Consider the following 13,463-nt stretch of genomic DNA (forward strand, 5'->3'; position numbering starts at 1 on the left):
AAGAGGAGGGAAGTAGGGAAAGGGGATATGGGTGTCAAAAGGAGAAGGAGAAGGGGAAAGGGAGTTAGGGGGAAAAAGGGAAAAGGGGGGGGGCTCACTGGTGTAGAAAAGGGGAGGGAGAGGAGGGAGAGAAAGTGGGCGAGAGCAAAGGTGTCAGGATAGAATCCGCATAGGAGAAAGGGGGAGGGAGAGGGAGAAGGGAAGGATTAGCTACTGTGTAAAAAAAGATTAGGATACGCAAGGGGGGGGGGAGGGGAAGGGTCGAATTATCCTTAAATAATAGGAGAGGATACGCAGGGAGGGGACAGGGGAGGGAGGAGTAGGGGTCAAGTTATCTTTCAAAGAGGATACGCAAGGGGGGGTAGAGATTGGGGGGGGGGGGGTGATTCGGGTGTCAAGTTAAGTCCTTCCCATTTGCCGGCTCAAAGGATTGGCCGGATCCTGCTGCTCCATCTCCGCGTGCGCGCCTCGTTTGCTTGGCTCTTGGGAGGAAAAAAATACGTATTTCAGAAATCTATATTTTTGTAGTTGGGTTTGAAATGGAGAAATGGGAGGGAAAAGTCGTGTATTTTTGTCATACATCGTGAATCTGGATATTCTCTGCCCCCCCCCCCCCCCCTCTCTCTCTCCCCATACTTCTGTTTCCTTTTTCTCCTTTTTTCCTGTGTTTCCCACCCCCCTCCTTTATCACTTCCCACCTCCCTTTTTTTATACAAGATTTGCCACGGAGATACTGCAAGAAGTAGAATGAGAAAAAATAAAAATAATAAATAATAATGATAAAAAAAAATAGATTAAAAAAAAATAAGATAGATGATAAAATAAAATAATAACCCGCAAGCAGTCACAAGCACGACCACGGCGACGGCGACATCTCACCTCCCTGAGGCTCGGGACCGGCACGCGGCTCGACTCTCATTCGGGACGACCACCGGCTGCGGCGGCCGGCGGGTGGAGCCTCGCGGGGGACGGGGCGGCAGCGGCTCCTCTTCTGCGGGACACGGCGGGGGAGGGGGAGGATGGGAGGAGGAGGAGGGGGGGAGGGTACTGAGGAAGAAGAGGGGGAGGGGGAGGGTTGGATAAGGAAGAAAGAGGGGGAGGGGGAGGGTTGGATAAGGAAGAAAGAGGGGGAGGGGGAGGGTTGGATAAGGAAGAAAGAGGGGGAGGGGGAGGGTTGGATAAAGAAGAGGGGGAGGGGGGAAGAAAAGGAGAGGAAGAGTAAGAGGAAGAGAGGGGGAGAGGAGAGAGCAGGAGCAAGAGGAGGAAAGGCAAGAGACGGAAAGGAGAAAGGAGGACAAAATTGCCTTAGATCCTTACCTTCCTCATCCTGGCAGGCTTAGTCAGCCAACTTCTATGTTTTTTCTTTGCTTTTTCTTCCCCAGAGTGTAATATTCTTATTTTTCTACTCGGGAGGCGCGCCAGACGGGTTGGATGGGCGGACCGGTGTCTGTCCTTCCTTCCTCCTCTTTCCTCCTCCTCCTCTTCTTTCCTCACCCTCCTCCTCCTCTTCTTTCCTCACCCTCCTCCTCCTCTTCTTTCCTCACCCTCCTCCTCCTCTTCTTTCCTCACCCTCCTCCTCCTCTTCTTTCCTCACCCTCCTCCTCCTCTTCTTTCCTCACCCTCCTCCTCCTCTTCTTTCCTCACCCTCCTCCTCCTCTTCTTTCCTCACCCTCCTCCTCCTCTTCTTTCCTCACCCTCCTCCTCCTCTTCTTTCCTCACCCTCCTCCTCCTCTTCTTTCCTCACCCTCCTCCTCCTCTTCTTTCCTCACCCTCCTCCTCCTCTTCTTTCCTCACCCTCCTCCTCCTCTTCTTTCCTCACCCTCCTCCTCCTCTTCTTTCCTCACCCCTCCTCCTCCTCTTCTTTCCTCACCCTCCTCCTCCTCTTCTTTCCTCACCCTCCTCCTCCTCTTCTTTCCTCACCCTCCTCCTCCTCTTCTTTCCTCACCCTCCTCCTCCTCTTCTTTCCTCACCCTCCTCCTCCTCTTCTTTCCTCACCCTCCTCCTCCTCTTCTTTCCTCACCCTCCTCCTCCTCTTCTTTCCTCACCCTCCTCCTCCTCTTCTTTCCTCACCCTCCTCCTCCTCTTCTTTCCTCACCCTCCTCCTCCTCTTCTTTCCTCACCCTCCTCCTCCTCTTCTTTCCTCTTCTTCTTTCCTCACCCTCCTCCTCCTCCTCCTCCTCCTCCTCCTCCTCCTCCTCCTCCTCCTCCTAGCCCCCCTCCCCCCCATTTCCTCCCCTCCCCCTAACTCCAGTTGAGCCAGCGAGAAAGGATAGGATGGTGCTTTGCCTGTTCTTATTCCTTTTCTCTTTCCCCCATCCTCTCTCTCCTTTCCTCCCTCCCTTACCCCCTCTATCTATCTATCTGTATGTCTACCTCTGTCCTTCCCTCCCTCCCCTACCCCCTCTCTATCTATCTATCTGTCTATCTGTTTCTCTCTCTATGCCTTTCCCCTGCCCCGATCTTTACACCTTCGCATAGTTCGCCGCGAGTTGCTTTTGCACACGACTAAACAAGAGAGAGGAAAGTATCCGAGCGCATTAAAACCTCGAGGCTCCGGGGGTAGTCTCACGGTAGTAGCTACCTTTTTTTTCCGTCTTCTTAGTCCACTCTAGACACCACTGCGGATAACACTGGTGGTTAACGCCTTTATTGCCCCGTCTCTGTGGCTCTTTCACGTCTCGTCCCCTCTTCCTCTTTATCATCGCCCGTCTCTCCTCCTTATCCTCCTTATTTTTGTTGTTGTTGCTTCTCCTTTCTTCTTCCCTCGTCCCTATCCCCACTTCCCTCTTCCTTCCCTCCCCTCTTCTCCCAGACAGCACACAGCAGACGGTGGCGGCGTGTGTCTGGTATTGATCCACACGCGCACACAACCACACATGTGTATACCACACAGTCAACCATAGACAACCACACTCGAGTGCAATAATAACACGTGTGCTTTTTATTAAGTGCTCTTTTATAGACCCTTGTTTAGTGGTATTAAATGACTCGCACTCTCCTGTACTGTAAGTGTGTATGTATATACGCGTATGTGTATGCATTTCACACTCGGGATTAAAATTTCACACTATCCACACCCTATCCGTCAGCGTCAGAGAGATTAACGTGGGCGCCCTCTCGCCCTTCCGTACCGGCAGTGCATGCTTGTCAATCGGCAGCTCGCAAGTTCGCTGGAATGGGCCTCTTTCCCCCGAAATGTTTTGTTAACTTTAAAGCTGTCACACCCTTAGGGTTTGTACCTTCCTCTCCCCTCCTCTTCCTCTATATTTCCCTCTTTCTCTTCGTCCCTCTAGCTCCCCCACCTTCCTTCCCTTTTTTTCCCTCTCCTCTCCTCCCCTCTCCTTCTCTCTCTCTCTCTCTCTCCACTTTCCTTGGCAACATTACCTCCTATCAATCCTCCTTCCACCCCTCTTCCTCCCTCTTCCTCCCTCTTCCTCCCTCCTTCCCCTCTTCCTCCCTCCTTCCCCTCCTTCCTCCCTCCTTCCCCTCCTTCCTCCCTCCTTCCCCTCCTTCCTCCCTCCTTCCCCTCCTTCCACCCCTCTTCCTCCCCTCCTTCCTCCCTCCTTCCCCTCCTTCCACCCCTCTTCCTCCCTCCTTCCCATCCCTCCACCCCTTCCTCCCTCCCATTCTTTTTCCTCCTCTCTCTCTCTCTCTCTCTCTCTCTCTCTCTCTCTCTCTCTCTCTCTCTCTCTCTCTCTCTCTCTCTCTCTCTCTCTCTCTCTCTCTCCTCGTCAACCCTCCCCCCAAAAAGGAAGACCCCAGTTAGTCTCACCCTAAACGCTCACCCTTAAAGCCGTACCTCGCGGGAGACACTAGGGTAAATATGTGACAGGTGCCCCGGGGAGAGGGAGGGGGGGGGGGGCAGGGGAGAACAGGTGCTGTGGACTAGACCGTGACACTGGGTCTGAACATCTGTCGTTTCATTTGAATTGTTTAGGTTTAGGCCCTCGCCCTTATTTGAAAGTTAAGAATAATTTAATTTTTATTTTGTTTTATTACGTTTTATTTTTACGGTTTTTAGTTTTTGTGATTTGTATGATACGAGTGAGTGTTCTGTTTTTATCTTATTTTATTGATTTTATTATTTATTTATTTATTTATTTTTTTTTTTTACGGAATGTGCGTATGTTGCAACTGGCCTGTGCATTATGGTTGGCCATGGATGATTAACTCCCATATTGGGGATTATTGCACTAAGCATGAATTAAGCCCCAAGATAATTCCGTCATATGAGCCTCCCGCTCTCTTCTCTTCCTCTTCTCTCCTCTCTCCTCTCCTCTCCTCTCTCCTCTCCTCTCCTCTCCTCTCCTCTCCCTTTCCTCTTCCTCATTTTTGCTGATACCGCGACGAAGTGTAGTGATCACAGCTGTGCATGCAACATCATGATGTAGGCCTATGATAGCAGGGGCAGAAGAGTTAAAGGGGGGGGGGGTAGGGGGTGTATTTCGTGAGGACTGGATGATCCTCCTCCTCCTCCTCCTCCTCCTCCTCCTCCTCCTCCTCCTCCTCCTCCTCCTCCTCCTCCTCCCCCCCCCTCCTTCCCTAAGTTTGTGCTTGTAATTTCAGTTCGTGTATTTTGAGATACATCACCGATCTGTTCTTTATCGTGTGCTTTCTCCCTCTTTTCTCCCTTTTCCCCTCCTCTTTGCACCTCTCTTCGTTCGCCTCTCCCCTACCCCTACGATCGTCGGTTTGCTGCTACTTCCTCACCGCTGCTGTCCTCTTCCTTTCTTACATCCCTCAATCCCCTCCCTCCCTCTTCCCCTCTTCGTTTCCCCTTCCTATTCCCTCATTCCTATTCCCTCATTCCTCTTCCTCCTCCCCTTCCTATTCCCTCATTCCTCTTCCTCCTCCCCTTCCTATCCCTCGTCCTCCTGAATTGTTGACCGGAGACAGCAGGAAGTCAGCAGTTAAGTAAGCAGACAGGCATGTGCGTGCGTTCAACTCAGCCGTGAAGGAGTTTACATACGGTGACTCTAACGCGATCGAATTGCTCATGAGTTGTCCTTGATTGGGTAGCAGTGGCGTTGTGTGCGTGTGCGTGCGTGTTTGTGTGTGTACTTTTCGTGTGCACATGTATATACCTTTTGTCGTATTGCTTATTTTCATGATTGTCTTCATTTTTGTTGTATTCTTTATCATTTATTGTTCGTTATTATTCTCGTTGAATTTCTCTTGCACGGGAAAAAAATGAGGGAAAAAAAAAACACCCAAATGTGAAAACGCAAGAGATACGGGTGTCTGAGCCTGCCCGAGCACCGAGGTTGTCGTCGATCCTCCAGGAAGGCGAGTGATGATGCAAGTGGTGATGCTCTGACGTATCGCTGGTGATGACCATGACGACGACGGCGACAACGACGGCGGCAATGGCAATGACAACACGGCAGCAGAAGTGCGTGACGCATCACGACATTGGTATCCAGAACTCTGACTTCACCAGACCACACGGAAGCGAGGGGAGGGGGGAGGGGGGAGGGGGAGGAGGAGGTTGAGGTAGGCTGAGGAGGGATGTAAAGGGGAAGAGGAGGTTGAGGGTGGGTGGAGGAGGGAGGGGAGGGGAGGGGAAGGGAAGGGAGGGGAGGGGAGGGAAAGAGGCGGGATGAAGAGGCTGATGGAGGAGGGGGGCAGGGGAGGGGAGGGGAGGGGTAAGGGGGGGTGCGTGGGGATGTCGGCTGTAATTATCTCGTGCGCTGCTCTGGGAAAGGGGGGCGGTGTGTTTGGTTGTTTGTAGACGGATGTTAATGTTTATCGTTGTTTATTTTCCCCATTTAATTGCTTAAGTATGAACGTTATCCTGTTCGTGTATACAAGCCTTTTGCCTCCATTCTTTCCTCCTCACTATTCTCCCATCATTCCATCTTCCCCCATCCTCTGCTTGTACTCTATCCACCTTCCTCTCCTCTATCCTCCTTTCAACCCATTCCCCTCCATCTCCCTCATATTCCTCTTCCATTTTCCCCACATTCTCTCTCCCCTACCTCCTCTTCCTCCCCCCCCCCCCCCCTCCACTTCTTCCTCTCCACTCTCATCATTTTCCTTCCCTTCATCTCATCCTCTTGTCTCCCCTTCTCTTCCTCTCCATCATCATCCTTCTCCTTCCCATTCCCATCTTCCTCTTTCCCCTCCTTTGCCCTTCATCCTCTCCATCCCTATCCCTCTCCTCTCCTGTCCTCTTCCTCTCCTTTCTACCCTCTTTCAATCTCCATTCACCTCTTTATCCACCCGTCCCTTCCTCTTCCCCCTTTCCCCTTCCCCTTCCTCTTTCCCTTTCCTCTTTCCCCTTCCCTCTCCTTCCTGCGTGGTGCCGTGTCCCAGGCGTCTGACATGACATAACGACAAATGACTCACCGGGCATCGTCTGTGAGGTAGCTGTTATTACCGGGCTGATGTCATCAAACTTGTATTAAGGATGTTTGTTTATTTTGTTTTTGTTTTGTTCTGTATTTATTTTTGTTTGTTTCTTTGTTCTGTATTTGTTTGACTTGTTTGTTTGTTTGTCCGTTTGTTTATTCGACTGTTTGTTCCCTTTATTTCTTTTGTTTGTTCTTTTTTTTTCGTTATGCGTTTGTTTATTTGTCCTTTGTTTATTCTCTATTTCATTCATTCATCCGTTTTTTTTTTTTTCGTCCTGTACATAATTTATTCGTCAGTTGTGTATTTAAAATATATCGAATATTCATTTAGAAATTACTGGCGAAGAGAGAAGTAATTGTGTGTTATCTCGGTTGGATATGGAGTTAGTTACGCCCTTGCAACATTGCCACTGCATTAAAGGGCTTAGAATAACGTCTTGCAGCACAGCATTTGGGAGTTTTTTGTATTTATCTCTTTTCATGTATATATACCTGTGTATTTTAGTTAATTAATTTTGTTTTATCGATTTTTTTTTTTTTTTTTTGGAGAGGCAGTCTGCTGCCTCTTCATTTTCTAGGATTCGATATCGCTCTTGAAGAGACGAGGGGGAACAAATGGCGTCAGTTTGATTCGGAACCCTCGTCTAAATCGTGTGCTTGCCTGTTTGTTTGTCTTCATATATGCTCTCTGATCCGTTTCCTGTAGGCGAGTATCTGCGAGCTGTTTCGGTTCCCTTTTGGAAATATAATTGTTATTCATTTGATTTTCATTTTCACCTTTCATCTCTGGAAGATTGTTGGGTCGTTTTTTGTCGTAGGCGTTTCTGTTAAGATGATGAGTTAGTGTTAGTGTGTTATCTTTCTTCTCTCTCTCTCTCTCTCTCTCTCTCTCTCTCTCTCTCTCTCTCTCTCTCTCTCTCTCTCTCTCTCTCTCTAGCAGTTTTTTGTTTTTCTTCCATCTCCAACGCTTTGTTTATCTTCGTCCCTTTCCTTTCCATGCTTTTTTATTGTTCTTTCTCCTCTTTCCTCTTCTGTACTTTTCCTCCCCTTCTCCTGTTCCTCTTCCGTCTCTCCCTCCTTCGTCTCCTCGCTTCCCCTCTTTCCCTTTCTCTTCCTTCCGTTTTCTCTTCCCTTTTCTCATTTCGTTTCCTCCTTCCTTCTCCTCTCTCACTTTTCAATTTTCTTCTTTTCTCCTCCTCCCTTTCCCTTCCCCCTCTTCCCCCTCTTCCCCCTCTTCCCCCTCTTCCATTTTCTTCTTTCTTCTCCTCCCTCCTTCTTCCTCTTTTTCCCCTCCAGTTTGCCACGCTATTTCCCCGGGTTACAAATGTCAAGTATTTGCGATTCGCTTACCGGTGTCGATATTTAATGGCCTCGTAATAGGCTTAGGCTCGAGGTAAAGCGTGGGGGAGGGGGGGTCTACTTAGGCCGCCCCTTTTCTTTCTCCCTCTTTCTTTTCTTTTCTTTTTCCTTTGTTTCTTCGGATCGTCTTTTTTTTCTTCGTTTTCTCGTATTTGTTTTCTTAAGATGTCTTTTTCTTTAGGCTTCGACCTTTTTTCTCTTATTTTTTTTTTCGTTTTGTGCTTATCCTTCTTTTCGTTCCCCTTTGGTCTCAAGTATGGGTCTTGATTTCGCCTTATCTGTTTTTTTTCTTTCTTTCTCTTCCTCTCCCCTTTCTCTCCCTTTGGGTTCCTTTCGTTTTTTTATTTTTTTTTTTTATTTTTTGGTCAAGTAGGTCTTGCGAGTTTTAGCTTCGCGTGATTTGATTTCTTGGCCAAACTCCTAGGCCCACCAGTCTTTTTTTTTTTTTTTTTTTTTTTTTTTTTTTTTTTTTTATTTACCTTTGCGTTTATTTTATACCTTGGGGTGGAGTGGAAGGGAGGGTGGCAGGAGGGGTAGGCATGGATTCTAGGTGTGTTGGATGGGAGGGAGGGAGGGGGAAGGGGTAGGAATGGATTCTAGGTGTTGGATGGGAGGGAGGGAGGGAGGGAGGGGGAAGGGGGAGGGGCTGCCGGCTTTTGATGTGGTAATTGAGGGAAAGCACTTTGACGACGGCTGAATCATGGGGGTAGCATAGGAGTCCAGCATGGTGATTGTGGATTGTTATTTTCGGTTTAATTTAGTGGTTTTATATTTACCGATTTTCTTTCTTTTTTTCCGTGTTTCTTGAGTTTTGCTTGTAATCTAGACTCGTTCGAGGAATGATTGCTTGGCAAATCATGCGCGTGCGGCATTGCGTCTGAGGAATCTACCTTTTGTGTTGCATTGGGGTGTGTTATCTTTTTGTGGGGTTCCCGGAATGCAATCTACTCGCGTAGATGCCGTTCGAGTGCTGTAGCGGCGGGATCGGCGACTACAGGAGCACCCAAGAGCGGCGTTTGCAGCGTTTGCGGCGGCGGCGGCAGCGGCAGGCGGCCAGGGGGATGATCCAGCGAGGCGGCGGCGGCGGCGGTGGCGGCGGCGAGCGCGCAGGTCCCGGCAACCACACCCAGGAGGCGAGGCGAGGAATGGCAGCACGAGCGAGTGTCCTCCAGTCAGTGTCTGCCCGGCTCCCGCTCCGTCAACACTGCCACTACAACCTACACTGCCCTCCCCCCACCCCAAGGCTGTGCCACGATCCAGTGGTGAGGCGGGCGACGTTGCTTACACCACAACACCACACCAACACCACACTGCGTACTGTTGATTTCATTCAGTTTTTGTCGGCGAGGTCTTTCGTTTCACGAGTGCCGCCTGTACGTCGCAGTGCCAGTCTTGTTAGCAACCTCAGCACAGTGCCAACGTCTGTAAGAGGGGGTCCATTCCCTCCCCCTCGCCTCCCCTGCCCCTCCCCTTTTTCCAACAACTCGTGTTCCTCCTCTTTTAAGCTCAGTCAAGTCCCTCCCTTTGTAGCATAAGGTCCAGTGAGTGTCAAGACCCACGCACGCTTGACACGCCCAACTCTGGAAACAAAAAAATCAAGTCCCCTTTTTTTCAGTTTTCGAGATTGGCTCAGAATTCAGCTAAGCCTCGTGCTCCCCACTCGGTACTCGCAATCCAAGCATCAGCTGGGAACACACTTGTCAACACTGCAACTTGCACTTCCCCCGCCCCCGCGCCCCTCCCCCCGCTGGCAGTGCGTCCAGGTGATGACCGGGCTGACAGTGATGAGCAGACGCCTTGTTGCTATTGGATGCAGTGCTCCTGTCACCAGCGCCCGTTTGGTTGAAATGAGCTCAGAAATAAGTGTTGAAAAGCAAGCCTAGGCCTATATGTAAATCTAGATACGGCAGTCCAAGTCAGAAGTGTGTAACTCCTCCCCCTCAGTGCCGTCAGCCGCTGTCAGTCCGTGTCAGCCCCCTGTCAGTGCAGTGTAGGTCTCCATACGTACGCTCCCCCCCCCCCCTCTCCCCCTCAACACTGACACTTCCACACTCGCTAGTGCTTGGAGGCACTTCAGATTCACTTCAGAAATCACTGAACGCCCTCAACTACACAAATATACATTTTTTTAAGTGAAATATACCCCATTTTAATATCTAATCAGCCATTTATCCATTATTTATCCATTTCTTCGGCACTGACGGCTGTTCTGGTTAATCCTGCAGCTGCGAGAGAGAGAGAGGCCGAGAGCGCGAGACTTTGGGCATCCTCTCACCCCCTAACCAATACCCACAACCCCCTTGCCCTCTGCCCACCAGCGGTGCCAGGCCTTCATGGTGTAGTGGCGGCCTTCCCGTCGAGTGAGTCGCCTCTCGCTTCCGCAGCTCGAACGCACTCGCTCGCTCGCTCGTGACGCTCCCTCTCTTCCGTCGCCGCCGTCGTCGTCGCTACCCTCGTGTTCTCTGCGTTGTGTGCGCGCGTGGACTCTTTCGCAAACTCTTAATAGGGGGAAAAAGAATCGAGAACTATTAACTCCACACTCACGCACACACTCTTCGCCCTCGTCCCCACGCGCCCCACGCACTCGCCAAGATGCTGATTGGACTCGTTCGAGATTCCTTCCTCAGGTGCTTCTGTCAGACCTGCTCCGTCAACTCCGCCATTCCAGGTTAGAGTTTTTCCATTTCAGCTTGATGTCGGGAACCAAATAGAAGGATTAGTGTACTTTTTTTTAAATTTATATATATATATTTTTTTTTTATTTTCTTCATATAGAAAGCTTAGGTCATGATTAGTATATATATGATTTTTACTTCAGGTGATGTTTACAATAGTATTTGCATAGATTTTACATATATTTATTTTCTTTCCTTGACGAGTGTTGATATGTTATTTGAAAAGTATATGATGAATTATATGAAACAAGTCTGCAGTGTCGGAACTTTCAGAATTTTGGTGGTGAGAAAAGAGGAAATGCAAAAAGTGAATTGGTAATAATGATCCATGGAGATGTTAACTTGAATCCACCCCAGAGAAAAACTAATAATAAATATATATGGCCAACAAATCAGTGCCCATTCAGAATTCTAGGTTGCCGACAAGTTTACACGTTTTCTTTCTCCGTTTTCTGTGAGCCGCGCCCACCCGTGCTGGCTGGGATGTAAATAGAGGCTGAAGTTACACGTTTCTCTAATGCAGCATCGCCCATATCGCCGATCGATCCCGGCGAGCCGCATGTCGTCAAGGGCGCCGCTCTCAAAGGCCCGCAGTGTCCTAATCGACCTTACTGCGCTCGGCAAGACGTGGCTCGGTCTGATGCTGCAGTGTCTTTCCAGAGTGGGCCGGTCTCTTGCAGAAGGATATTTAGGATTTTTTCTTTCTTGGATCCCTCGGGCTAGTGATGCCGGCGGAAGTCTGTTCCCAGTAGTTGATATTTTTAGCTTTTTTTTTTTTTCTATTGATTTTTTTTCTTCTAGATATTCCTTTTCGCATACTGGGATTTGTGGATTTGGGTAAGGGAATATACATGTATTTTCATCTATTTGTATTTTTTTTAAATATATATATATATTTTTTTTTACCGAGTAAAGACCGGGCCGGGCAAGGGGAAAGGACAGGAGAAGGGGAGGGGGGGAGGGGGGGAGGGGGGAGGAGTCGGGGGAAGGGACCAGAGACCAGGGACCAGGGGGCATCCAACGGTCCTCCTGTTTGGACTCCTTTAAAGAACCTTGGCATTGACTGCGTCCATCACCGGGATGCCCTTCTTCCCCGGGCCTCGGCGGACGCCCCGTGGAAGCATCGGCTTGAGCTTCTGAATTGTGTAGCACTTCGCCCTGCTCTGGTTGGGGGGGGGGGGGGGGTGAGGACATGGTTTAGAGTGGGGTGATAGTCTTGAAATAGTCAGCAAGTGGAATTGTATTATGAGTACATGGGGTTGGATACACGCAGGCGCAGATCGACACGGACGCACGCCCGCACGCACTCCGATATTTTACTCGTTCACTTGTTCGTTCTCGTTCAACGCTCATTCTTACTCATTCGTTCTCATTCATTTTCACTCACTCACTCACTCAAATTTATCTTACTCTTACACACACACACACACACACACACACACACACACACACACACACACACACACACACACACACACACACACACACACACACACACACTACCCATCCACCATGTATTTCCACACAACTGGTCCCAATTTGTACACCTGGCATCAAACACACCGAGTTTCAAACACCGCTTTGCTTCTCATACGAAGGTCCGCTCACGCAGTCACAAACTCGTCCACATTTTCACTTTATATGCGTCGCGAGGTCCCCCAATGTAGACGGCAATTTGTTTAATCGTAGGATATATAAAGTGTTGGGGGGCTGATGATGGCGAGGGGGGGGGGGGCGAGGAGGGCGGGGCGGGATGTGTGGAGGGGGGGGGTAGTGGCACCCGAGCTTTACGGCATTACTGTCGAGATGTGGTTGGGTTGTGGATTTGTTTGTCTGTCTCTTTTCCTTTTCCTTCTCTTCTCTTCTCTTCTCTGCTGTCCCATTCTTTCCCTTTCCAGCTTTTCACATCTCCCCTTTTTCTGTCTCCATTCTATTCTCTCCGTTCGCTGCTTTTCCCTCTACTACCCTGATGTATCTTATTCCTCCTATTTTTTCACGTTTGTCTCATCACCTTGTTTCTCTTACCCTTCCCTCCTCTGCTCTCATTCCTCGCCTCGCATTCCCTCATTCCACTAATACGTCTCGTTCCCCTTCCTCCCTCCTCTCTTCCCTCCCTTCCTCTCTTCCCTCCCTTCCCTCCCTTCCCTCCCTTCCTCTCTTCCCTCCCTTCCTCTTTTCATTCCGTCCCGTCTCTTCCTTCCTTTTCTTTTCATTCCTCAAGCGTTACATTCTCTCCTCTTTCCTCATCTTTTCCTTTTCCATCGTCCATCTCTTCTGATTAATCATTAAACCTTCATCGCAAACGAGACTGAAAAAGTATATTGTGCAAACCGATACGTCAGGATTAACAAGATCCATTATATATTTTCATGAATCTATCCAGTTTTAATTTTCATTTTCACAGGCAAGGCATGAATATCGAGCTGTATTTCAATTTTTTTCTTCGTCGGCCACCCTGCCTGAAGATCTGAAGGAGATTAAACAGGATTCCCATTGTAATTGCGTTGCATTATCGAATGATCGGAGAGAGAGAGAGAGAGAGAGAGAGAGAGAGAGAGAGAGAGATCGTATTTTATTTCTTGATTTTCTATATATCTATACATACATGTTTTTCCTTGGTTGAGGTCTCTTCGTTTCTTTTACCCCCATCTGTTTCTTCGTTCAATTTTTCGAGGTTTTCTTTCCCCCTCCCTCTCCTCCCTTTCACCTCCCCCTAGTTATTGTTTTATTTTTAAGTCTCTCCTTTCTTCCCCTCTCCTTTCCTCCCATTTCTCAGAAGATCACCTGTTCTTTTCCGTCGATCGGCAGTCGATGTTCTTTGTTCAGACTTCAGTAGATTTACAGTGGACAGACGTAGATTATTTGATTTTATTTTCGCAATGTTATTTTTTCTTTTGTCACCGGCGAGAGAGGTTTGTCGTAACGAGGAGAAATGGCATTATTGACAAGAGATTACATAAGAACTTAGATAACAAGGATTTGTATTTTTCCTGCATTTATATGTGATTATGTATATTTATATAAATATATTCATATTTTAGCGTTCTTTAACTAATTTATCATTTCATCGTCCTTT

The 13,463-nt window shown here is 48.7% G+C and overlaps 1 protein-coding gene across 3 annotated transcripts in view; it reads left to right on the forward strand.

Annotated features, from left to right (window-relative positions):
• Positions 1–13,463, forward strand: part of LOC125046621 (golgin subfamily A member 6-like protein 6) — an 82,975-nt gene that overhangs the window by 22,416 nt on the left and 47,096 nt on the right. The window contains exons 1-2 of one of the 3 annotated variants that reach the window (XM_047644451.1): positions 8,878–8,974; positions 9,938–10,380. The exons of the other annotated variants lie outside the window; for them this stretch is intronic. Coding sequence (XP_047500407.1) covers positions 10,305–10,380 — 76 coding nt within the window. The 5' untranslated portion in view covers positions 8,878–8,974; positions 9,938–10,304. Of the gene's footprint in view, positions 1–8,877; positions 8,975–9,937; positions 10,381–13,463 lie in introns of those variants that run through there. 3 annotated transcript variants of the gene reach the window in all.

This window comes from Penaeus chinensis, chromosome 39 (assembly GCF_019202785.1).
Source record: "Penaeus chinensis breed Huanghai No. 1 chromosome 39, ASM1920278v2, whole genome shotgun sequence".
NCBI lineage: Eukaryota > Metazoa > Arthropoda > Malacostraca > Decapoda > Penaeidae > Penaeus > Penaeus chinensis.